Source organism: Myiozetetes cayanensis, unplaced genomic scaffold (genome assembly GCF_022539395.1).
Source record: "Myiozetetes cayanensis isolate MyiCay16 unplaced genomic scaffold, myiCay2020 scf14, whole genome shotgun sequence".
Classification (NCBI taxonomy): Eukaryota; Metazoa; Chordata; class Aves; order Passeriformes; family Tyrannidae; genus Myiozetetes; species Myiozetetes cayanensis.
The window spans coordinates 4,561,154-4,584,542 of NW_026087048.1; the positions used below are offsets into that span (position 1 = coordinate 4,561,154).

The 23,389-nt window shown below is 51.1% G+C and overlaps 2 protein-coding genes across 3 annotated transcripts in view; one reads left to right on the plus strand and one right to left on the minus strand.

Moving 5' to 3' along the window:
- The first annotated feature begins 560 nt into the window (after positions 1–560).
- Positions 561–13,386, plus strand: ADPGK (ADP dependent glucokinase). Of its 2 annotated transcripts, none has more exons than XM_050309473.1 (7): positions 561–776; positions 3,515–3,740; positions 5,087–5,149; positions 5,396–5,516; positions 5,800–5,996; positions 6,711–6,809; positions 7,294–13,386. In XM_050309473.1, the coding sequence occupies exons 1-7, from the start codon at positions 562–564 to the stop codon at positions 7,843–7,845; spliced, it is 1,473 nt and encodes a 490-aa protein (XP_050165430.1). In that variant the 5' UTR covers position 561; the 3' UTR covers positions 7,846–13,386. The 2 variants fall into 2 exon arrangements, with proteins under 2 accessions (XP_050165430.1, XP_050165431.1); XM_050309474.1 differs by having other exon boundaries at positions 7,297–13,386.
- Positions 13,000–23,389, minus strand: part of BBS4 (Bardet-Biedl syndrome 4) — a 35,584-nt gene continuing 25,194 nt past the window's right edge. The window contains exons 10-16 of the mRNA XM_050309472.1: positions 22,047–22,115; positions 20,567–20,719; positions 20,267–20,438; positions 19,540–19,609; positions 16,569–16,710; positions 15,986–16,196; positions 13,000–14,468 (exon numbers count right to left, since the gene is read on the minus strand). Coding sequence (XP_050165429.1) covers positions 14,188–14,468; positions 15,986–16,196; positions 16,569–16,710; positions 19,540–19,609; positions 20,267–20,438; positions 20,567–20,719; positions 22,047–22,115 — 1,098 coding nt within the window. The 3' untranslated portion in view covers positions 13,000–14,187. The remainder of the gene's footprint in view (positions 14,469–15,985; positions 16,197–16,568; positions 16,711–19,539; positions 19,610–20,266; positions 20,439–20,566; positions 20,720–22,046; positions 22,116–23,389) is intronic.

A 23,389-nucleotide genomic window follows, 5' to 3' on the forward strand; every position in this document is an offset into this window, starting at 1 on the left:
GCAGCGCGGAAATTCAACACAGACCCACAGGAGTGTTGGGAAATAAGGAACTGAGAAAAGGGGCACCGTGAGGAGGAACCCAGGGCACGGGAGGCGGCACCAGGTACAGGTGCAGGTGCGATGCCCAGCCACGCTTCAGCTCAGCGCTGCTGAGGGCCCTGGCACCGCGGCAGCGCTCACCGCGGGCTCCTCGCCTCGGCTCCCCGCCGCCTGAGGGCCCGGCGGCCCCGGCACGGCCCATCGCCGGGGGCCGCAGCCCGGCCGTACTCTGAGGGAACCTCTGCCTCGCCATTTCCCCTCACGACGCGCCGCCCGCGCTGCCCCCGTACTGAGCTACGCCGGTGGCGCAGCGGGCCGGCCGGGCCCTACGCGAGTGGCGCGGCGGGAGCGCCATTCCCGTACGGGGATACGCAGGCGGCGCAGGCGGCCGCGCTCCCCGCAGCGGGTTCCGCCAGCCGGCGGCCGGCGGGGGCGGGGCGCTCCGGAGGCGGCGCAAGGAGGCCCCCGCCGGCGGGGCCCGCCTCAGCCGCGGCGGGGGAGCGGGCGGAGCGGAGCGGGGCGATGTGGCAGCGCTCGGTGTGCGTGGGCCTGCTGGCCCTGGCGCTGGGCTACCTGTGCGTGCTGGGCCCCGAGCTGCCCCCCGCGGCCCTGCGGCAGCTCTCGGCCTCGCTGCTGGGGACGCTGCGCCGCGCCCGCTCGCTGGAGGCGCGCACGGTGGCGGCCTGGCAGGCGGCCATTGTCCGCCCCGCGCGCGGCTGGGCGCGCGTCGCCGTCGGGTAGGTGCGGGAGCGCGCGGGGAGCGCCCCCGGCGGGGCGGGAGGGACATCCCCGGTCCCGCGGGGTGCGGGTGTGGGGGTGCGGATTTGTGCGTGGGGAGGGATGTGTCGGGGCCTCGGCACGGGTAGGGATGTACCTGGGGTGCATCTGCGCCCTCAGGTGAGACTCCCCCTGCAGAGCTGCCTCCAGCTCTGGGGTCCAACAGCACAAGGATGGGGAGCTGCTGGAGTGAGTCCAGAGGAGGCCACGGAGCTGCTCCGAGGGCTGGAGCCCCTCTTCTCTGGAGCCAGGCTGGGAGAGCTGGGGATGTTCAGCTGGAGAAGAGAAGCTCCAGGGAGACCTGAGAGCCCCTTCCAGAGCCTAAAGGGGCTCCAAGATTGCTGGAGAGGGACTTGGGACAAGGGATAGAGGGACAGGCCAAGAGGGAATGGCTTCCCACTGCCAGAGGGCAGGGTTAGGTGGGATATTGGGAAGGAATTGTTGGCTGTGAGGGGGTGAGGCCCTGTCACAGGTTGTCCAGAGCAGCTGTGGCTGCCCCATCCTTGCAAGTGTTGAAGGCCAGATTGGACGGGGCTTGGAGCAACCTGGGCTAGTGGAAGGTGTCCCTGCTCATGGCCAGGGGTGGAATGAGATGAGCCTTGAGGACACTTTCCAACCCAAACCATTCCATGATTTCCTCAAGAGTGCAGCTCCTCCCCACAGCACTGCTCGGTCGGACCTCAGCTGAGGGGAGGAATGACCCAGAACGCTCCCGTGCTGGTGATTTCAGGGTGCTGTGGGGTTTAGGCCCCGTTGGCAGCCTCCCCTGTAAAACAAACTTACATCCAGTGTCTGAGGGACTTGGAGCTTCTGGCTCATCTGGTTCAGGCTGGCAATGAATAAGTACCAGAGGCAAGTTTATAAAGTGGAGAAGGGAGTGAAGGGAAGGAAGAGGAGAAGGCAATGGATCTCAAAGGCACCTGTGCATGGCCAGGGAAATCCAACACCCTTCCTGTTTTTTAAGTGGAAAGGAAAGAAGGGGAAAGTTCAGGAATATCACATTGACTTCAAATGCTGGTTTTAAATCGGACCATTAATCTGGACGTCACATAGAGCACTTCACTCACTTCCTTTTAAATATAAAGACATGGCAGGATAACTTGACTTTGACTGGAAGATTCAGCCTTCAGGTGTTGGAAGGAGTTATCCACCCCCATGGCTGTGGAGCTGTGTGCTGGCAGAGGAATGTGACTTGGTTTCATCCCCTTGGATCTTTAACGATTCATTAAAACATAAAATTGGGGCCAAAAGGCTGCTTGAGCTTGTCATTTCTTTACCCTGCTGTGCGAGAGTATTTCTCTCTCCTCAGTGCAGGAGATGATGCACATCCAGAGGATTTCTGGGCTGGTTACCTCGTGGACTGAAAAGCCTCAGGGCTTTTTGTGTCCTTTATTTTGTGTGATGCAGCTTTCCGGTGTTGTGGCCTCAGTGTCCCCTTGAGAGGGCCCTTCCAAGGAGGAATGCTGGTGCTGGGCACTCCACACTGCCCTGGAGCAGGAACTGGCCTTGGGAGTGTGGGCGGAGATGCAGAGAAAGTCAGAGATCCTGCAAGATTTTTATAGATGGTTTGGATCCCTGTCAGGGAAGTGTGAGGCAAAGGAATAGAAATGGTACTTGACAGCAGGTCCACAAGATGCTTAAATAATTGCTGGTATCGTCTCAGGAAATATTTGGTATGGGTTGGTATCTCTCTGAAATCACAGGGTGAAACGAGGGCAGTGTTCACAAATTGTCTTCGTGGGGGCCTGGTCCCAGGTAGAACTTTCCTGTTCTCTGATTTGAACTAGACTGTGATTAAATTGATGTGATTGATAAGAAATAGGGACTGGAAGTTAGACAGGTTTTCCACAAAGCCTGGACCTGCTGAAATGGTTCTTTTCTCTCTCTAACTATTGCAGTTTCTCCTGCTTTCACTGCATGCTATTTCTGGGAGTTAGGGATCATCCTTTAGAAATCGCAGTTTTCAAATATTTCAACTGACAAATCGCTCTCTTGACTTCTTATAAACAGAACCAGCCTGTGTGGGGAGTTTGTGTGTGGGTTTGGGTATTATTAGGAGCAGCTGAAACTCAAGAGGCTGATCTAGCTGGCTTAAATACTTTCAGTTTTGTTTTTAACAGTTTTGAATTGCATGCACATTTTAAATCCAAAATATATATATTTTTAAAAGCTGCTAAGAATTAAAAATTAATTATTTGCTTATTGTGCCCATTCTTTTTTTGAGTGAGTCTAAGGCAGCAAATGAAGCAAACCTGTATTGTAACCTACTCAACCATCTTAGGACCACAGAGCTCACTCTTCCTTGTGTTAATTCAGCAGAAAATTAGAAATCCCCCTCTCCTCTGCAGTGCAATAAAGGCAAATCAAAGGGAGAAGGCTTTAGGAGAGAACTTCAGGGAACTGCTGTGCCTTTGTGAGGGTTTATTTCCATTTGGTTGGTTGTTCTCCCCCTGAACAGCCATGCCTGCCTGGGCCGTGATCTCACTGTGCTGTCTCACAGGTTCAGGACCGTCAGAGTATTCCCAGTTGGAAGGGACCCACAGGGATCATCGAGCCCAGCTCTTAAGTGAATGGTCTCTACAGGGCTCAAACCCATGACCTTGGCATGATCACCACCATGCTGTGACCAGCTGAGCTAACCCCAGTTCCCTTGGCTCCGTGTGGTTTCCCCAGGACGCCTTTTCCTTGTCTCTTCCAGCGTCAACGCCTGTGTGGATGTGGTGCTGTCGGGCGTGAAGCTGCTGGAGGCACTGGGTCTGGAACCGGGCGACGGGAAGGACCATGCGGTGCTGAGCTCCGGGCAGGACCTGGGCGAGGCCTTCAGCCACTTCATGCAGCGAGGGGCGGCCGCCGAGCGGTTCTTCAGCGACGCCGCGGCGTTCCAGGACATCGCGCGGACGGCCTCGGAGCACCCTGCGGCACAGGTGGGGCTGCACCAGCACAGGGTGGGCAAGCGTGGTTCTTACTGACCACCAGGGACTTCCATTTTCCCTCTAGTGAGACAGCAAGTCCTTTGGGAAGGGAACTTGAGGTGTAGCTTGAGTGTGTGAATGGTTTTCCACAGGGTTCTGCCCCTGCTGCAAACAGGAGGGGTTTAAATGGGTCTCTCCTCTGCTGACATTCCCAAAGTGAAATGTCAAAGATGCCTCTTTAAGAATATTGTTATATGGGAGCCAGATGGGGCTGAGGCTGTAACAGTGGCTCTAACACCTTGGAGGAGGCAGGGAGCAAGGAATCACCGGATTCTTAGCTGGATCCTTCCATGGCCTGTTCTCTGCCAGAGAATCCCAGAATGGTTTGGGTTGGAAGGGACCCTGAAGCTCATCTGGTTCCACCTCTTGCTATGGGCAGGGACACCTTCCACTATCTCAGGTTGCTCCAAGCCCCATCCAACCTGGCCTTGGACATTTCCAGGGATGGGGCAGACACAGCTGCTCTGGACAACCTGTGCCAGGGCCTCACCACCCTCACAGCCAACAATTCCTTCCCAATATCCCATCTAACCCTGCCCTTTGGCAGTGGGAAGCCACTCCCCCTTGGCCTGTTCCTCCAGGCCCTTGTCCCAAGTCGCTCTCCAGCTCTCCTGGAGCCCCTTTAGGCTCTGGAAGGGGCTCTCAGGTCTCCCTGGAGCTTCTCTTCTCCAGCTGAACATCCCCAGCTCTCCCAGCCTGGCTCCAGAGCAGAGGGGCTCCAGCCCTCGGAGCAGCTCCGCGGCCTCCTCTGAGTGTCTGTGACCCTCATGACAATCCACATTCATTGGTTTCAAAGCTCACATCAGTTTTCTCACTGGGAAGTTTGACCTTTCTTACCTGAAGAAAGGTAGGAAGGTTCCTCTCACTCCACATGGGCCCAGGGACCAGGATTCACCTCAACCTCTGACTGGAGGAAGAGCTGTTGCAGTTTTTAAATGATTCCTTGGCAGCCTTGCTAAAAACCCACAGGTCACCCAGTGCAATGGAGAACTGGCACAGGAGTGAGGGCCCTTTATGTGCTGAATCCTTCAGCACTGTTAATGTTAGGAATGAATTGATTTCTACATGGTCATTACCTGTAGCAAATATTTAGATTTAACAAAAACAGAACACTCAACTTGTTGAGATTCTCACAGAGAACTGTGAAGTTGTTCTGCCTTCAACCCCATTAAGCTTTAGTAACTTGGGTACTGCTGGCCTGTGTTCTGAAGACCCAGAATCTCCCCCCTGTGCCGAGGACTGAACATGCACGAAGGTCCCACAGCAAGGGGACCCACACCCTGCTGTTTGTCTTACAGCTCTACGTGGGAGGAAACGCTGCTCTCATCGGGCAGAAGCTCGCCACGAATCCAGACCTGAAGGTACACACACACTCCAAAGGTTTCATGCTGTTTGTTTGTCTCAAGCAAATTACTTCCCTGTAGATTTTGGGGATCTGGCGGTTATTTCTTGGGTTATAGTGGAACATATGTTTGGCCTTCCAAGTTGAAAACACAGCTGATTTTTAAAAACTGAATTATTAACTTTTTAAAAATTGTCTAGGTGATGCTTACATTTTGGCAAGGGACATGGCAGGGAAACCTGGGGTTTTTTCTCCTGTTTTCTAGATCCTCCTTTGTGGCCCAGTTGGCCCCAGACTCCACGAACTGCTCGATGACAACGTGGTCGTGCCACCTGAATCCATGCAGGAAAGAGATGAATTCCATCTTATCCTGGAGTATCAAGCAGGTACCTTCCCAAAAGTGGAGTGTTAAGATGGGAACCCCAGACATCACTGGGGTTGACGCACAGCCCTGATGGGTGTCATTCTAAAGCTGCACAAACACCAAAATGGTCCCTGAAAACACAAAGGGACCGTTTACCCACGTGCAGATGAAACTCAGAGTAACCCTCATGTAGTGCTGAAACAAATCCATGTGTTTTCCTGCTGCTGCTGGAGCCCATTTAACTTGTGATCTCACCCAGGAATACAACAGTTTCCACCCCCTTGCCTCTGTTTGCTCCACCCCAGGTGAGGAGTGGGGCCAAGTGAAAGCACCCACTGCCAACCGCTTCATCTTCTCCCACGACCTGTCCAACGGCGCCCTCAACATGCTGGAAGTGTTTGTGTCCAGCTTGGATGAATTCCAGCCGGACCTTGTGGTGCTTTCAGGACTCCACATGATGGAAGGGCAGAGCAAGGAGGCGCGACAGAGACGGCTGATGGAGGTGAGAGATGGGAACACCTGAGTGTTTTCCAGCAAGTGCTTGGTGGCAAGGCCTTGTTTTCCCGGCTTGGAAGGTGTAGGTGGGCTGTGCCTTCGGCTCTCCCACAAATCCCAGTGTTGCCTGCTAAAAGGAGACTGGGAACTGCAGGAATAGCAAAAGTCTAGTTCTGTAACACTGACTTTTCTTAGATTCAGTGAGTTGTCAAGGAAGAAGAAGGGATGGTTGCCTGGCTGGAGAGCACTGACCTGGTTACTGGGCTTGTCTGGTGGCTAAATCACACCTTTTATATCCCAGATACCAAGATTATCCAGGTTATAATCAACACTGGCATTCCTTAAGCAGCATCTGTGTTACACCACCTGTTTTACAGCTGAGTTCTGGTCCTGATGCAAGGCACTGGCCTTTTTTTGTGTTCTAGGATCAACTGTTCTACAGTTCCTTCAGATATATGAGGTCTTGGAATTAGTCCATTAGAAAAGGTGCTGAGCTGGGTGCAGATTAGGATTGGATACAGTTTTCCTGCTCTGGAATTCTGAAAACTAGCAGTTGTTTTTATTTCCTCCCTTAGCAGTACATCCACTGGTCAGACATCACATTTGGAATTGTGTTTAAATCCATGCACAGGAAGATTATAGTATGTGTATTTCAAGTTTCCTCCTCCTGTTTCTTAATAAGTACATGTTTTGGGTTTGGTGTTTTTTTATTTTCCTGTAGGCTGTGGCCTCCATCTCCGATATCCCGACTGACATTCCCATTCACCTGGAGCTGGCCAGTATGACTGATCAGGATTTTATGAGCAACATTATGCATCAGGTAAGGAAAATGAAAGGACATGCTGGTTTTCTCAGGTTCAGTATCACAATGCACAGACTGATATATGAATACAGAAATTAAAATTTAGGATTAGGACTATCCATTCAAAGATTGAATCTGATCTGAGTTTATAATTTAAAAAAACCTCGATTTCTTTGCAGAATTTCTTTCCTGCAGATCCCGGTGGTGCCTCGTTTATCCTGCCATGGATGTGATCTCAGTGTTATGAGTGTTTCATATGAAGTTGATGTTTTGTTACTCTTGTCAAAGTGGGTGTCTAGAAAATGAATTGCACCAAATGGAATGTTTCCTTGGCCCAGTAATTCTTGCCATCTTGGAGAACTGCAGTGACTTTGGGCTGCATCTCTCTGGGAAACTGGGTGCTGAGCACACCAGGATACTGTAACACCCACACCCCAAAGGAGGAATCCCAAATCCCACTGTCCCTGTGAAGGCAAACCCGTGGTTCCCGTGTTTCTGTTAGCAGGTCTTTCCCCTGGTGAACTCCATCGGGCTGAACGAGCAGGAGCTGCTGTTCCTCACCCAGGCTGCCTCCGGCCCCCACGCCTCCCTGGGCTCCTGGAGCGGGATTCCCGACGTGGGGGTGGTCAGCGACATCCTCTTCTGGATCCTGAAGGAGCACGGGAGGGCAGCGGAGCGGGCGTCCGACCTCACGCGGATCCACTTCCACACCCTGGCCTACCACATCCTGGCCACCGTGGACGGGCACTGGGGCAACCAGGCGGCGGCGGTGGCGGCCGGGGCCAGGGCCGCCGGCACCCAGGCCTGCGCCACCGACACCATCGACACCAGCAGGGTCCTGCTCAAGGCCCCCCGCGAGTTCCTCACCTCCCACACGGAGGCTCCCGCCAAGATCTCCCTGAACCCGGACGAGCCCGTGGTGCACTGGCACAGGGAAGGCATCTCGTTCCACTTCTCCCCCGTGCTGGTGTGCAAGGACCCCGTGCGGACCGTGGGGCTGGGGGACGCCATCTCAGCCGAGGGACTGCTCTACTCCGAGGCGTATCCGCAGTAGGACACCAGGAGCTTCTCCTTCTCCAGGCTGCACGGCGGCCGAGACCCGTGGGTTGGGGTTTGAGGCAGTGGTGGCATAGGAACAGAATCAAGGTGTGGTGTGTTTTCCGGGTATAACTGAAAAAGAGCCAAAGAATAATGCCAGGTATAAACTGTCGGCACATTCCAGTCACTGGGCAGTGACTCGAACACTTCACGTGCGGGTGCAGATGTTTCAGTATTTAATGTGAAAATTGGCTTTGTCCTGAGCAGGGGGGAGGGACACAAAGACCAAAATCCCTGGCTGGTGTAGGTTTGCTGTACGTAGCTCAGAATGGATCTTTGTCAGGTAGTGCTGGGAAGTGCAGCAGGAGAACTGCCTGCCTGTGGATCCCAGGGAGAGCACAGCAGTGCCAGGCCCTGCCTTGCCTCTGGTAAATTCCAAATAAAAGGCTTGTGGCTTATCTCCTCCCAGCAAACCTTCCCTTGCCTGGGGTGGTGGTGGAATTCTTGCCTGGTGAAATCACCTCTCGGTGTCCCCAGAGGGAGCCAGGGTCCCAAAATGTGATGCAGACTGTGCAGGTGATGCTGGCTATCTGTGACTAAGGGTGTTCAACTGAGCCCCAGCAGGCTGTGCTTAGCTTTTGGGAAAGTGGGAGTGAAGATAATCGGGGCATTTATTTGGGGGACAGCTCTGCTTCCCTGCCAGCGTTACCTGTGTTTGCTGTACACTAAATACCTTCTCTGCTGACAGCAGGGGCTTCCAGCTGATGTTACAGAAATGCTCTTGAGTGCTGGAGACTCAGTTTTGGTTGTTTGGGAATGATTGTGCCAAATTCTACAGTCTTCCTGCTCTCCATTCAGAAGGGTTCATATATTAGGGAAGGTCCCTCTGGAAGCTCAGAAGCTGTAACAGCATTTTCCAGGTAAGACTGAAGTGAGGAGGCCTTTTTAGGGTTTGATGTTGGAGGTTTTTTGACTAGGTCACCAATAGTTTCTCTGCTGGCCTTTGAAATTAAAAAAGCAGAACCCTGTGTCCTTGTTAAATACTCCTGGTTTTTTACCTGTTCACAGTCACACACCACGAACTGCAGGACACCAGCCTGGGTTTTGTGTCTGTTTTCCAGCATGGTTTATCTCTGGCCACTTCAGGTGTCTCTGCATAGCTCTCACAGCCATTTCTCAGTAGAAGTGGATTAAATGCCATCAGCATGTCTGGGCAAGCCTGTGCCTCACAAGAGTGTGTAGGAGGTCGTTTGAGGTCAGTCTTTGTGTCTGAGTGGAGGGGAGGAGAGTCTGTCACTCAGGGTGGAGTGATTGTTTCAGTAACACTGTCATGCTGCTGTCAGGGATGTTCTCCTCTTGGAAAATCCATCCTGAATGCTCTGCAAGGATAAAAATTGGCAGCTGTTGTACTTGCACTGACTCAGCACACAATGCTGGCTGTCAGTGTGTATTCAGCTTTCCCTCTGAGCAAAGTCTGTGCTGTACAGAGCAGAAACAGTCACTGCTGTGTTTTCCTGCAGCTCATCCCGAGTTTCCCTTGACTCTCAGCATTTTATCTTGGTGTGGGATCTTCTTAAGACTGGAAGTATTTCTATCCAGATTATTATTTTTTTTATTATTGTTATTATTGATAAACTGTAGCACAGGACTTGTAGTTCTGGTTTAGTCTTCCTAAATGAAAAAATAATTAAAAAACCTCTCAGCTGTCTGTGAGGTCCAAGGCCATTAGCAGGGTTGTTTTGCAGCCTCTCATGATGGCCAGGGCCACCAAAGGCCGTGGATCTGCCAGCTGGAGAACTGATCCTTCTGGGTGCCACTTTCCTGACACTGAGCCAAGCTGTGGATTCTCAGGTTGGAAACAGAACAAAACTAAACACACACAAGCTGTCACCAGCAGTGGCCCTGCTGCTGTATTTCACTTCTGTCTTCCAAAACCACTTCCAGGGATGTGAGGCTGATTGGACTGGCATTCCCTGTGGCCACTTAAAACCACGGGGCTGCACTTACAGACCTTGTCCAAGGGCAAAGTTGTGCTTGTATTGAACAGGAATGTGACAGGCCTAAAGCATCTTTTTTTAAGCTACTTTGGATAAATAATTGGTGTAAACAATTATAAAAAAGCAGGTTATTGCTTAGAAATCATCTGGGCCTTAAAGTTAAACTCATTATTGTTGGCTCCTCCTTCCTGCTGTTCCTGTTCTTTCCCACCAGGTAACATTTCTCCCGTGGGTGCCCTGGGAGTGGCTGGCTCTGTGAGTCACATCTCAAATGCAGCAGCTCGTGATGGCCAGGCTGCTGCTCCATCCAGATGTGCTTTAGCAGGCACACACAGCTCACCTGCCACCAAGTGCACTTCCCAAGGATCATCCTTAAGCAGCTGTGCTGGTGGGATCCAGGATTCAGTTCTGAAACAATCTATATGGTAATAAATGTGAATGTATGGATGGAGGGGCCCAGCAGCCTTCCCTGCATGTTCCACATGCTGTGAACATGATGTGCTTAACTTCCCTCTGCCTTCCCAAGGGAAGGACAGGGTGGCAGAGCTCCTGAAATCCTTCCCCTGCCCGTGCAGTCTCACACCTCTGCACAGCTTCAGTAGTGACAGCACAGAAAAGCTGCTCTAAAAGCTGCAAAAATACCAAAGTTTCAAACCCAGGCTTGAAGTGGCTCTGCTGCCTCTGATCCTCTCTGTCTCTGCAAATTCTGGTGGTTCTCCTGTGTTTCTCACACCTGGAAATCCAGAGTGCAGGAGGACTCAAACCTCAGCCAACCTCCCACTCCCAAGCAAGGGTTTCCACTGGAAATGTTTATTCACACACACGTGGCTGGAGGTGCAGCAGCTGAGCTCAGGGTGGTGACACCTCTCCATGGCAAAAGCTGTGTACTTGGGTATTTCCACCTGCAGCCACCTTGGTTTGGGTTATTTTGTCTTATCCAGGATCCAGAATGAGCATTGTTCCCATCTTTTCTGTGCCTGTCCCTTACTGCAGGTCAGGTGGTGGGTTATTTGAGAGGTGTGAATCACAGGAGGCTGGCAGAGTCCCAAAGGACACGTTCCTTCGCTGTGCCCTTGGTGCTCTCCATGGAAAAACTAATCCCAAATCCAACTCTTCCCAGTTTTTTTTCCCCTCTCCAGGAGAGTTTTACAACATGCTAAGGAATTATTTTTCTGTTTTTACTTCTGTGTTTCCTGGTTATCTCCTGTTGGGATATGTGAGATCCAGTTAGGTTTGCTCTTCCCTCCCAAATTCCTTTTTACAGAACTGGTGCTGAAAAGTTCCTTCTGAGCCTTTAGCAAAGACCTCAGCAGCTGCTCTGCCCTGTGTTAGATGCTGCCTTAGAGCTCAGCTCCACTCCTCAGCCACTGGAATCCAAAGCCTGGACAGCAACAGAGCACGAGATCCACTCCAAAACCCTGTGGAAAACCCTCAGCACTTGTGCTTGGCTTTCTTTTTTTACTATTTATTGTGTAAGGATATGCTGAGTTATCAGGAATTATGTGCCACAGGTAAAGAGTTGAATAGGGGGACAGTTTTGTGAGAATGGTAAAACAGAAGTCGATTTCCAGTTACCCTAAAAGTTGGTTTGGGCTCTCTTTGGCACTTGCAGCTTGGGTAAGTTAGGGAGATAAGCTTAGGAGAGCTGAGGGTTGGAGTGAGTGACCAGCTCAGGTGTCTCTGTGCTAATATTTGGCACTGGACGCTGCCTCACGTGTCCAGAGCAGCTCCTGTCACACAGCGTGCTGCCCTGCTATTCCTGGGCTAAGGAAACTCACCAATTTTAGGGAAAACAGGAGGAAAACCAGACAAATAGTGGGTCTGATTAAAGTCTGCAATAAAACCTGGATCTCGGAGCCAGGAATGCTGGTCCTGGCTGCCCAGAGACATCAGACAAAGCTCCCCTCCCTAACAGATGGAGCAGTTCTTGTGTAATCTCTCAGGTGGATCCAGGCTGAATTCTCAGGGAGTTTCTGATCCAGACTGGTGGGGGGATGTTCCCTCAGCAAAGGGAACATTGCAGGTTGGAAATGGCTCACGTGGCCATTCCCGTCTGTGCCGGGAGCTCGGGAAGGCGTCTGTTCCCAACAGCCTGGGATCAGCTCCCACAGCAACTGAGGGACACAAATCCTGGCAGGAATTGTGAAATGCAAGTGGGGGCAATGAAAAAAAATACCCGGAAAACCTTCCCTGTGACTTTCTCAGGAAAGCTGCTCCTTGGAGCAGCCTGGGAAAAACCGGGTTCAGAGCTCACCTGGATCTTCCATTAAAAACACGGATTTTTTTGGAGCAATTTGGTTTGAGAGAGTGGTAAAGCTTTCCTTGTAGTAGAACTGGACTTATCTTCCAGAAAAGTCTTGGCAGATGAAGTACTTGCTGCAACACATGCTCCTCCTGAGTACATTTATGTGTGGAGCTTATTATTTTAGCTCTCTGAGCACTGGTCCCTGTCTGTCTCTGCAGAGGAGGCTTTGCCAACTGAAACCCACTTCCCAACTGGGAAATCTCAATTTTTAACATCTTAAAGACCCCTGTGTCCACCTGGCTCAGGCACAACTGAGCAAACACGTCCAGGAGCATGGCAGGTATCCACTAATCCTGCCTGTGCCATAAATCAGCATCCAGTTGTCTCAGGGACCTCAAAACCAGATTTTCTGGGGTTGAACATACATTGCTGGATGGATAAATTATTACTCTTGGCAGAAACAAGGTCTCGCTGCCCAGGCATTTATGTTTGAGTGTCTTCAAGTCTGTTTTCTGTGCAGAAGCCAAGCTGCAGAGAACCTTGTGAGCTCTGTGATTTACCCTGGCTCATCAAAGACGTTTTCCTAAAAAGGGCAAGAAAAGTCCTAAAGCAGATGGTTTCTACTTCCCTAGAAATTAAGCTCATTATTGTTTTCCATCTTAAAATTTCCATTACGGGGGGAAAAGAGAAGATTAGAATTATGGCTGATGCCAGAAACAGGTTTTGGAGCATAAGGTGTGATTTCTAAAATCCCTAAATGCCTCAGTGCAGTCCTGCTGAAGAGTCCCTTGCTTAATTCCAGCTGAATGAACAGTCCAGCCTCGTTACCATTAGCACAAAAAAGCTCTCCAGAAAGATCAGATCCTAGGAATTTACTGTGTGCAAATGCCATCATCACCAGAGCCAGGGGAGGAGAGGGGACAGGACGAGGAATTGCAGTTCTGTTTATTATCCAACTGAAATTACATATTCAAAAATGCTTCCCAGGAAGTAGGAAGGTGCTACTGCTTTGTTTCACAGAAGGAGAATTGGTTCAATATCTGTGTAACCTCTTCACCAAAATACATATTTAAAATAAATCCCTTCACAGGTACCTTCAAATGCTGTACATGCTCCCCGTGTGACATTTACCCTATCAAAGCATCCTAGGAAAAAAATCTGTCTTGAACTCAAGTTTTGGGGTTGAGGTGAAGAATTCCCAGCCCCTGCCCACCCCTGCTCTGCAATCCTGACCTCTTCCTCCCAGGCACTCTTGTTACACTGCAGGAACTCCCAGTGTAAGAAGTTCAATGTGAATAAAAATGTCTGCACTGTACCTGATGTACCTGCTCCTTGTCTGGTTGGTTTTAATTTGCCAGTGCTCCACAAAAAAAATCCTGCTTTCTTCAACTCCTGGCAGGATGGAACCCTTACAGGAGGGAATCCTTGCAGGAATGCTGCCCTGGAACTGTGCTGACAGAAAAACCCAGCAGAGAGAAGAGCAGAGGGGAGAAACAGCCATGTTAAAGATCAGCAGCTTGGGCCATCAAAACAGAGAGGAAAGGGAGGGTTCTTACTCTGGTGTTCTCCAGGGAGCAGGAGAGCACTTCAGCTCCTGGCTGGGCTCTAAAGATGCATTAATGTCGTTCTGGGTCACAGAAACACAAAGCACAGCTGAAGGATGGGGATGGCCCCAGAGCAGCTCGTGCTGCTTTGTTGCCTCAGAGAAGTTTCCATTACCAACCTTCCTCTCCTGGCCTGTTCATTATGGAGGGATACAATCCAACAGCGCAGAACTAAAAGCAGGAAATAGGTTTTCAAACAGCTGGGGAGCTCAACCAGTAAACAAAAAGAGCCCTGAAGGTTCAATTTACTGGTTCTTTGTGGAAAATCAGCTGCTCACCAGTTCAGCCACTGGAAGGGTGTGGTCCTCCTCGGGGTCCAGGATCCCAAGTCACCACTGCTGGCTTTGCTAAACGTACCGAATGCCTTGGGATTCTTCTACAGGGCTCACACCCAACCTGTGGAGAGCTGGATCCTCATCCTCCAGTCTCTTGTGGTGCCCACACTAAGAGTAGCTACACACCAACCTCTTCTGATCACTGTAACAAGCTGGGACAGAGCCCAGTGCTAAAAGTCACTGACACAAACAGCTGTGTCCAGACAACTGCCAGTGGGGTGAGGGCCTGTGGGGCAGGGAGGAGCAGAGAGGAGCAGGTCCCTTTCCCAGGTGCCAGGCAGCCGGGGAGGTGCCCAGAGCCCGTCCTACTCCGGTCCCTGCTGGCTCCCGCGCTTCCCCTTGCCCTGCTGCCGCGTCCCCTGCGGCTGCCGAGCTCTCCTCGGGGCTCGTTTCTGGGTCCTGGTCTGGTTCCAGAGGCAGGGAGGGAGGCTTTGCTGGCAGAGCTGATGTTCCAACACCTGGGGAGAGGACATAGGTAGAGTTACTCTACAGCTACACATGTTGTGTCTGTTCTTTCTGCCCTTCCCATCAGCACAGAGATGCAGAACAATCACAGATATTCACTACTCTCAGATTCCTTCTGCCCAGCATTAGTTTTTAAGGAGTTATCCAGCCAGAGATCTGACAGCCCAAAGTCCTGCTGAAAGGAAGCTCAAGTATAGGATCTCACTCAGCTATGAGAGGTCAGTACAAACTTAGGAATTAATTTATGCTTTGGAAGGGATAACAGTTCCCAAAATCACAGAATCCCAGAATGGTTTGGGTTGGAGAGACTTTAAAGCTCATCTCATTACCCCCCTGCCATGGGCAGGGACACCTTTCACTATCCCAGGCTGCTCCAAGCCCCGTCCAACCTGGCCTTGGACAATTCCAGGGATGGGGCAGCCACAGCTTCTCTGGGCAACCTGAGCCAGGGCCTCTCCACCCTCACAGGGAAGTGCCACTTTCAGTTCCACTGAACCTGGTCTATGCTCAAACCCAAGCATTGTCTTCAGTTCACAGCCTTAGCAAATCTCGGGAGAGCTTCTAGGCAGTTAAAGTAGCTACATACAGAATTAAATCGAAACAGGACAGAAGTGGTTTCTACACTTAAATTTAGGCTGAAAACTTGTATTATGAACCATCTCCCTTTTCTGATAAGGAAAATAAAGTCCTTCAGGTAAACCCTAAGCCCCTAGAGTGTTTTACTTTTCAGATTTACTGGCTAAGTCTTCCCTGCATGGTAAGTTAATTCCACGTGTGAGAAATGGAACAGGTCCTTAGGGATGCCAAAGAAAGAGTCCTGGATTACACAAACTCTCTCCTGGTTCAGTCTCCAGGCAACAAGACTAAGAGTGACAGAAAATCACCAGCACGAGCAGGATCTCTAGCACATTCCTCCTGGGAGGCTGAGGGGTGAGAGGTCAGGCAGGGAATGGTGGCTCAGGAGATGCTCCTACACAGCCCCAGCAGGTGCAGCCATCAGAGTAAGGCTCACACTATCTCCTGAGCAACCCTCAGTCCTGGGGCCCACACTAAACCCAGCAACACCTGCAAGGGAGGGCCTGGCTGGGCAGCTTGGGAGCAATCCAGCTGCAGTTATTGTTGTAGAAGAAGTGATTAAGTGCTTCGGAAAATTGTCCATCCTTGCTCTCCTCTCCGACAGCCTGTCTGGGCACATCAGCTCCTGGGCTCTTCCAAAGGAAGGCAAGAGGTCTGGCTGCTGAAACCACCTCCTCTCCAGAGCCAGATCTCAATCCCACGCTAACAGAGTCTTGCCATTATGGCTCAGACAGGAAGGGAAATTCTCCTGGATTCCTGCAAAAGCAGGAGAGTGTAACGCACCACAGAGAGCATCTTCCTTAACTCAGAAATCTGGGAGAGTTATCACCAAATATCGACCTTCCTGCAGTGTAGGCAAGTCAGTCCCTTCCTGACCATGTGCTGTAACTGCACTCCCCCAGCTCTCCTGGGCAGAGCAGCAGAGCAGACTCACCTGGGGGAAGTGGCGTGGTTTTCCCATACCCTGCAGCAGAGGACATGGCCTGACCCAGGGCCTGGTTGGAGCCCAGAGGCTGCTGAGAGCTGGAGGATTTCCCTGACACAGCAGCTCTCTGCTTGGATTTGGACTCTTTGGAAGGCTTAGTCCAGACCAGGCTCTCCCCGACCTGCAGGGCTGCTCCCATCTTCTGGGCCACCTCCACCATCTGTTCAAGAAGCACAAAGAGAAGAGTACTGTGAGCAGGAACCCTTCAGACAACAATGAAGTCAACATCTCCACAAAAAACCCTGAAAAATGAGAGCTGTGCAGAGCTGGCTCCGGCCTCGGTGCTCGGGGGAAACATCTCCGTTAATTCATTCCCTTAATTAAGAGGGAATCTTGTCTTGCTGGGTATTGATTGAAGAACTGAGCTTCAAAGAGCAGCACCGAAGCGAGAGCAGCTCTCAGCAGGCGCCTGCTCCGCTCAGAGAACCTCATGAGCAGAATTTCTTCCTAACAACTGGACTCAAAGTCAAACCTCCTCGTGTGCTGCCAGCCCTGGCGTGGTTCCCAACCCCTGCCCCCGGGAAGGACGTACCTCGGGGTCGAAGTCGGGAGCGCTGCTCTCCCTGGCTGCGCTGACCCTCCTCTCCATCTCCTGGTACTGGCTCAGGGCCCCCTCCTTGTCCCCCTGGTTGTAGAGCAGCACAGCGTAGTTCAGGTTGATCAGGGGGTTGCACCTGCAGCAGACACACAACATTCCCCATGGGAACACTTGTGCTGGCTGGAATAAGGCTCAGGTGTGCCCCAGGAGCAGAGCTGGGGACACCTCAGTGGCACTGGCAGAGGAGGGGCTGCAGAGCCAGAGTCCTCTGGGAACACGGTGGAGCCCCTCATGTTTGGTGACAGACACAGAGCCTCGGCTCAGCAAAGTCTCCCCGTGTCAATGAGGACGTAAATCCCTCCCTCAGGTGCGTCACCCTCTGAACAGCCAGTTCTGTGCCCTTGGGGACCATCCCAGGACTGTTTCCTGCTCTCCCAGCCCCTGGATCCTGGGACAGGCAGAGCACTGACAGGGGCTTTCACCACACTGTGAAAGCTGATCTTTCCCTGATTTCCCTCAGACTTTCCCAGCATTCCCAGTCTGTAGGAGAACAGCTTGGCACAGACAGGCAGTGGAACAGACTCCTGCTTTATTGGTTTTATTTTACAACCTAACCCACTGCAGAACATGCTGTTTACATTGAATTTGCATTTCAATTCCAGAGCACTGGCTCTTTACATTTCAATTCCTCACCTCTTCTCTCTCCTTCCCCCAGTAAAACACACAAAATTGTAGACAATTGTAGACAATAACAATTGTTATAGACAAGCAGTAGGAGATCCCTATTACAGAGGACCTGCAGAGGAGACTCACCCCACGGCTCACACGGGCACCTGCACACTCCTGCCTCCCTTCCCGAGTGAAGATTTCACCAGGCAGAACTGCTCCCTGTACCCTCATTTTCCACAGTAACCATTTCCTTCACTAGGATACATTCACTCCCAAGAGCCCCTTCCCATCTGGCCCAGCCGGGGGTGGGTGGAGGGCTCTGCCAGCCCCCGGTTCCCTGCAGGAGCCCACGGGAGTATCCCTGCACGGGGGCCAGGCGGGGATGCTCCGTGCTCTGACAACCAGCGTGAGCGAGGAACTGGTGCCCTCTCCTGGAGCGTGGCTGGGATAACTGGAGCCATCCATGGACGGGGGGCCAAGGCAGAGGGACAAGTACAGGAGGGAAGGATCCTGCTGGTACTGGGCAGTAAAGAAAGCGTCACGTGCAGGCCCAGACTCTCCAGCCCGGGCGAGGTGACAGCGCTGCAGGGAACACGGTCAGACAAATCTGATGGCATTTATAGCCGTGGCTGCTGCTTTAACTGGGAAACAGGAAGGCTGAGCCCACCACAGAATAAACCCTCCTCCCTGTCTTTGCCATAACACCGAAGAGATCAGACAGTCCTGGAAACAGCCAGTTTTAAAATTAATTGACCCTTGAGGAGCTATTTGGCCATCTCCGAGAGCGGAGAAGCAACGTTGACAGTCAGAGAAAAATCAACAGCTAAATAACCCCAGACAGGACAGCTGTGAGCTGGAACTAGGACTGAGAACACCTTTACTAAAGGCTTTTTCCAAGACGTTTTTCATTCCAGTTCCCAGCACAGCACCCAGGCCACTATAAAAGCACTGCTGGCGATGGAAACCAACACCACACTCAGCATCCCAGCCAAACAGCTCTGGACATGCCACAAAGGCAGCCTGTGGGGACACAGACCAAGTTACACAATAACTGGTTAAAACACAGGGTGTCAGCTGAACCAACCTCACACAGCCTGCATATTCCTTGCAGCAGGCCCCAGCAGTTGGAATTCATTCTTGCTTTAACGAGGGTTTATTTTCCTGGCCAGACCATGGAGCTGGAGCATCCCAGGAGTGCCAAATACTTGGGCAAAGTGGGAGAGCCAAATTTCCATTTCTTCCCTTTGAGCAAAGCACACAAGCCCATGACCAAGGAGCCTGAGCAATCTTTAAGGTCCTCTCCTGCCTCACTAGGCATGGAAGGCTGATTGGGAATAGAATTCCAGAATGGTTTGGATGGGAAAGACCTTAAAGACCATCTCATTCCATGCCCTGCCATGTGCAGGGACACCTTCCACTATCCCAGGCTGCTCCAAGCCCCGTCCAACCTGGCCTTGGACACTTCCAGGGATGGGGCAGCCACAGCTTCTCTGGGCAAGCTGGGCCAGGGCCTCCCCACCCTCACAGGGAAGGATTTCTCCCTCATCCCTGATCTCTCACCACCTTGTGTGGCCCCTGCAGATGGAAAGTGCTCCTGGCACTGCACAGCACAGACCCTGAGCTCGAAGTGCTGGCTGCTCCAAGTATGCAAATATTTGCAGTGAACTCGGAACAGAGACAAAACTATTACTAAATCTGAAATAATTTTGATTTGCTGCCTGGAATGATGAAATACTGTGAGGTTCAGCTTCACCTTTCTGAAACCAAATGCTCTGATTTTAAGATCTAGACTAACAGAGATATTGTTATCAAAAAGGAGCAAGGACTATCCTGCTCTTTTTTATTTGCTTTATACAAACTTCTTGCCCAGATTCTGGCAGTGAAAATGTTCCCTCTGCCCAATTCATAACAGGCTTTATCCCAAGCATCTCACTGCTCTGCACAGTGTTCAAACTTTGGGTTATAAAATATGTTTTCTTCTACTGAATCTGCTCCACTGTGTATAAATATTCACTGAAAGGAGGGCTGGAATCCAAAGTCATCACCACTGACTCACTAACCAAACAGCAAAACAAAAACCAGCTTTGGGCTGGTCTGAAATAAAATCCCCTTTCATTTTTCAAAGCTGAGTTGAATTTAAAAAAAAGGTGGGTTTAACACTGTCACTTGCACAGGGATAAAAATGTCTCTCTACTGCAAACCATTTTGGGTCAAAGCAGAAGAAGGGGCAAAGGGAATCAGGTGCAGGAGGCAAAGCCACGAGACCAAACAAGTGACAGCTCTGGTGAGCACTTACTTGTCCAGGGCCACAGCTTGTTCATAGGAGCACTTGGCATTCTCAATGTCTTCCAGGTTGGTCAGAGCAACTGCACCAAAGCAGAACACACACACAGGAGTTGATGTTTCACAGGGAGTTCGTTTTTAGGGCAATGCTGAATGCCATTCAGTCATGAAATATGTGCCAGCAGGGTTGTCTGGACTGCTGCCAGGATTAACCCTGCTGATCACAGAATCATGGAATGGCCTGGGCTGGGAGGACTCTAAAGCCCATCCCATCCCACTCCCCACCATGGGCAGGGACACCTCCCACTATCCCAGGTTGCTCCAAGGCCTGGCCAGCCTGGCACTGAACACTTGCAGGGATGGGGCAGCCACAGCTGCTCTGGGCATCCTGTGCCAGGGCCTCCCCACCCTCTGAGTGAATAATTTCTTCCTAATCTCTAATCTAAACCTGCTCTTGATGTCACTTCTGACATGTTTGTCTCATTTCATCCCAAAAATGACAATCCAGACCCACTCCTTAGGCAACCCAACCCCAAACTCACATACCTAAAGTCTTTGTCTATGTTTAATCTAGATCTGACTGCAATTCAACCTTCTTTTCACCCCAGAGAGAACAGACTGGGGAAGATTTTCTTAGTAAATTCTTCATCCACTGTTTCTTTACTTCAGCTCACACCTTCTGTGTCTGTAATGCTGCATCCCCTCAGCTGGATCCCTGATGGAGCTGGACCATCACGTACCTGCCAGGAGCATGTAGAGCTCTCCCATCTTGGGCTGGAAGCTGATGGCAGCACTCAGGAAGTGGAAGGCTGAGGCATATTGCTGCATGGTGAGGTGCACCAGCCCCAGGTTGTACAGGATCTTCCAGTCAAAGGGAGCCAGGTAGTTTGCCCTCTTCAGGCAGCTGACAGCCTGCAAAAACAGGGAGAAACGTGCTGTGACAGCCCAGCCAGAACAGACCCCCTGCCTCTGCACCACAGGAACCTCGTGCCTGCACGAAGCTTGATACAGATGGGAAAAAATGGAAGCCTGATCCTTACTGCCACATATTTCTTCTTCCCGAAGAAGCACATCCCGATGTTGTTCCAGAGCGGGGGGCTCTCGGGAACAGCGCCGACCACCACCTTGTACTTGGAGAGGGCAACGTCGAAGTCCCCGTGGGCCTGCATCATGCTGCCAGCTGCCAGGGTGGCCTGGGGCACACAGAGTGACAGACACAGCAGGACAGCAAGAGGGGAAAATTATTAAACTAAAACCACTGAATCTTTCCAGGGTTTTCTCCCAAGGGCTGCCCAGACCAGCAGTGGGGAGCAGGTGGGGACTCGGATCTGCCACCGCAGAGCAGAACACAGGGGGAAGAAGGGACCCGAGTCTGCTTCCTCCTGCACTGCCTCGACCACAACTGTCTCAGAAATGAGAGGGCTTGCCCAGAGAAGCTGGAACACATCCCTGGAAGTGTTCAATGCCAGGTTGGACGGGGCTAGGAGCAACCTGAGATAGTGGAAGGTGTCCCTGCCCATGGCAGGGGGTGGAACTCACTGATCCTTAATGTCCCCTTTACCCAAACCAGCTTGGGATTCTATGATTCTACAAATATTGCAACATGATGAGTGTTTAGGGTATTTTCTGGAGTGACAGAAGTATTTTTTAGAGTCTGAGTCTCTGATTCTATGAAAAGAATCTATAGATTCTTTTTACCGCTGAGCAGCGACAGAAATAGTTCTGGTACAAGACAAATGGGGAGTAAAACATACTCAAGCAAGACATAAGCAGCAAAGCTCTCCTAGTTCACACTGACTGGCTGATACTGCAAATTAGTGGGAATATGCATGGGGAAAAAAAAGGGGAAGTGAGTTCAACACACTATATTTAAACCACACCAGTTAAGTCCTTTATAGGATCTCACAGTGACAAATAAAATTTGTAAGTGTAAAGGTGTTTTCACAACAACTCATGTTTGTCAACCACACATTTTTTCAATACTCTGCACTGTCAACAGGGAAAAAGGAGAGAAATGAAGTAACACCCCTAAAAAGGGAAGCAGTTCCACAATCAGGAAGGAAACCAGGATGCCAAGCTCAGCTTTCCAGGCCAGAGCCAAGGGAACATATACAGCAGCTGGAAGCACAGGCAGGGTTATTAGCAGATGGGAGAATAATATAATGCAGTATCACTTGGATCTGTGCTCTGTCCTGAGGAGCCACAGGGACCCAGCACAGCTCTTGGGATTTTTGAAACAATGTCTAGAAGACTTTCCTTCCAAAGTAAATTCTACCTGGATTTGGTGCAATTTTAGATTAAAATCCAAAGGGATCAATCCCACATTCTGCCTCCTCCCCTTCCCCTAACTCCACATGCACCCAACTCCCACCCCCAGGGAAACATCACAGAAATGTATTTCAGAAAAAGCTTTCTGGACATGATCCTTTCCAGCCTCTCCAGGCCCTGGATACAGATGGCAGAGCTCTGACACTGGAATTAGATTTAGGAGGTGTCCCATCACCATTCCCTCATACTCACCTTGTAGTTGCCTGGGTCATAGGTAAGTGCATTTCCAAGGTGTTCAAAGGCCTTCTGGTAATCTCCAGTCTGGGAAAGGAAGTAAAAACACATCAGAAACTCTGGAATAAGAGTGGCTGAGAAGGAGAACATGTGCTTTGTGAGCAGGAGAATTTCTGGTTCAGTTACACATCCAGGAAAGTGAATTTTACAGTGCTCCCATGACACACAAATGTTCCTGTTTGACAATTCACAGAACAGATTCTAAAAATTTATTTTGCTGGGCTGGACTCACTGTTCTGACCCAAGCAAAGGTTTTCCAAATAGTTTGTGCTCTGACTTTTCCATACAAGAGGGAGCTCTGGGTTGATAGTTCTCTGCTCCTTTATCCCAGAAAAGAGGCTGTGAATTGCTACTCTGCACATCCTGGATTCCCTCACCACAACCTCCTCACTCCCCAGGGCTCTTCTGTTCAGGTGAGAAAGACTCCCCTTGTCTTCCCTTGGACTGCAAGTGTTGGTGGGCCTGACTGTGACCCTACATGAGCACATGACAGGTCAGAGTCACTGAAATCCTACGGTTTGGAGCCAGATGAGCTGTAAGGTCTTTTCAAACCAAACCATCCTGTGATTCTGTGTTTTCAACTGATTTCACTTAAAGCCCATCCAGTTCCAACCCCTGCCATGGGCAGCGACACCTTCCACTAGCCCAGGTTGCTCCAAGGCCCCTCCAACCTGGCCTTCAACACTTCCAGGGATGGGGCAGCCACAGCTGCTCTGGGCAACCTGGGCCAGGGCCTCACCACCCTCACAGCCAGGAATTTCTTCCCAATATCCCATCTAACCCTGCCCTCTGGCAGTGGGAAGCCATTCCCCCTTGGCCTGTCCCTCCATCCCTTGTCCCAAGTCCCTCTCCAACTCTCCTGGAGCCCCTTTAGGCACTGGAAGGAGCTCTCAGGTCTCCCTGGAGCTTCTCTTCTCCAGCTGAACACCCCCAGCCCTCCCAGCCTGGCTCCAGAGCAGAGGGGCTCCAGCCCTCAGAGCAGCTCTGGGGCCTCTTCTTCCTTTCAGACACTGCTGCCAGTTTCTTGCTTGTTCACTCTCTGGGAAGTTTACTTCTGGAACAATCCCCAGCCCTTCCCATCCATTTCCCAGAGCCAGGGATAAGCACCTCTTTGTTATTTAAATCGATTCTGATTTTCCTCTGTGGTGCATTAACACTTACAATTTCATGGCTGCTTTTGTTGGATAACTTGCAAGACTCCTGCTCCAGGAACAAGGTAATGACTAGTCATGTTTTGTTATATTTGGAGGATTTATAACAGAATTAGGGCTGTTGCCAAACACAATTCCTGCTCTGGCTCT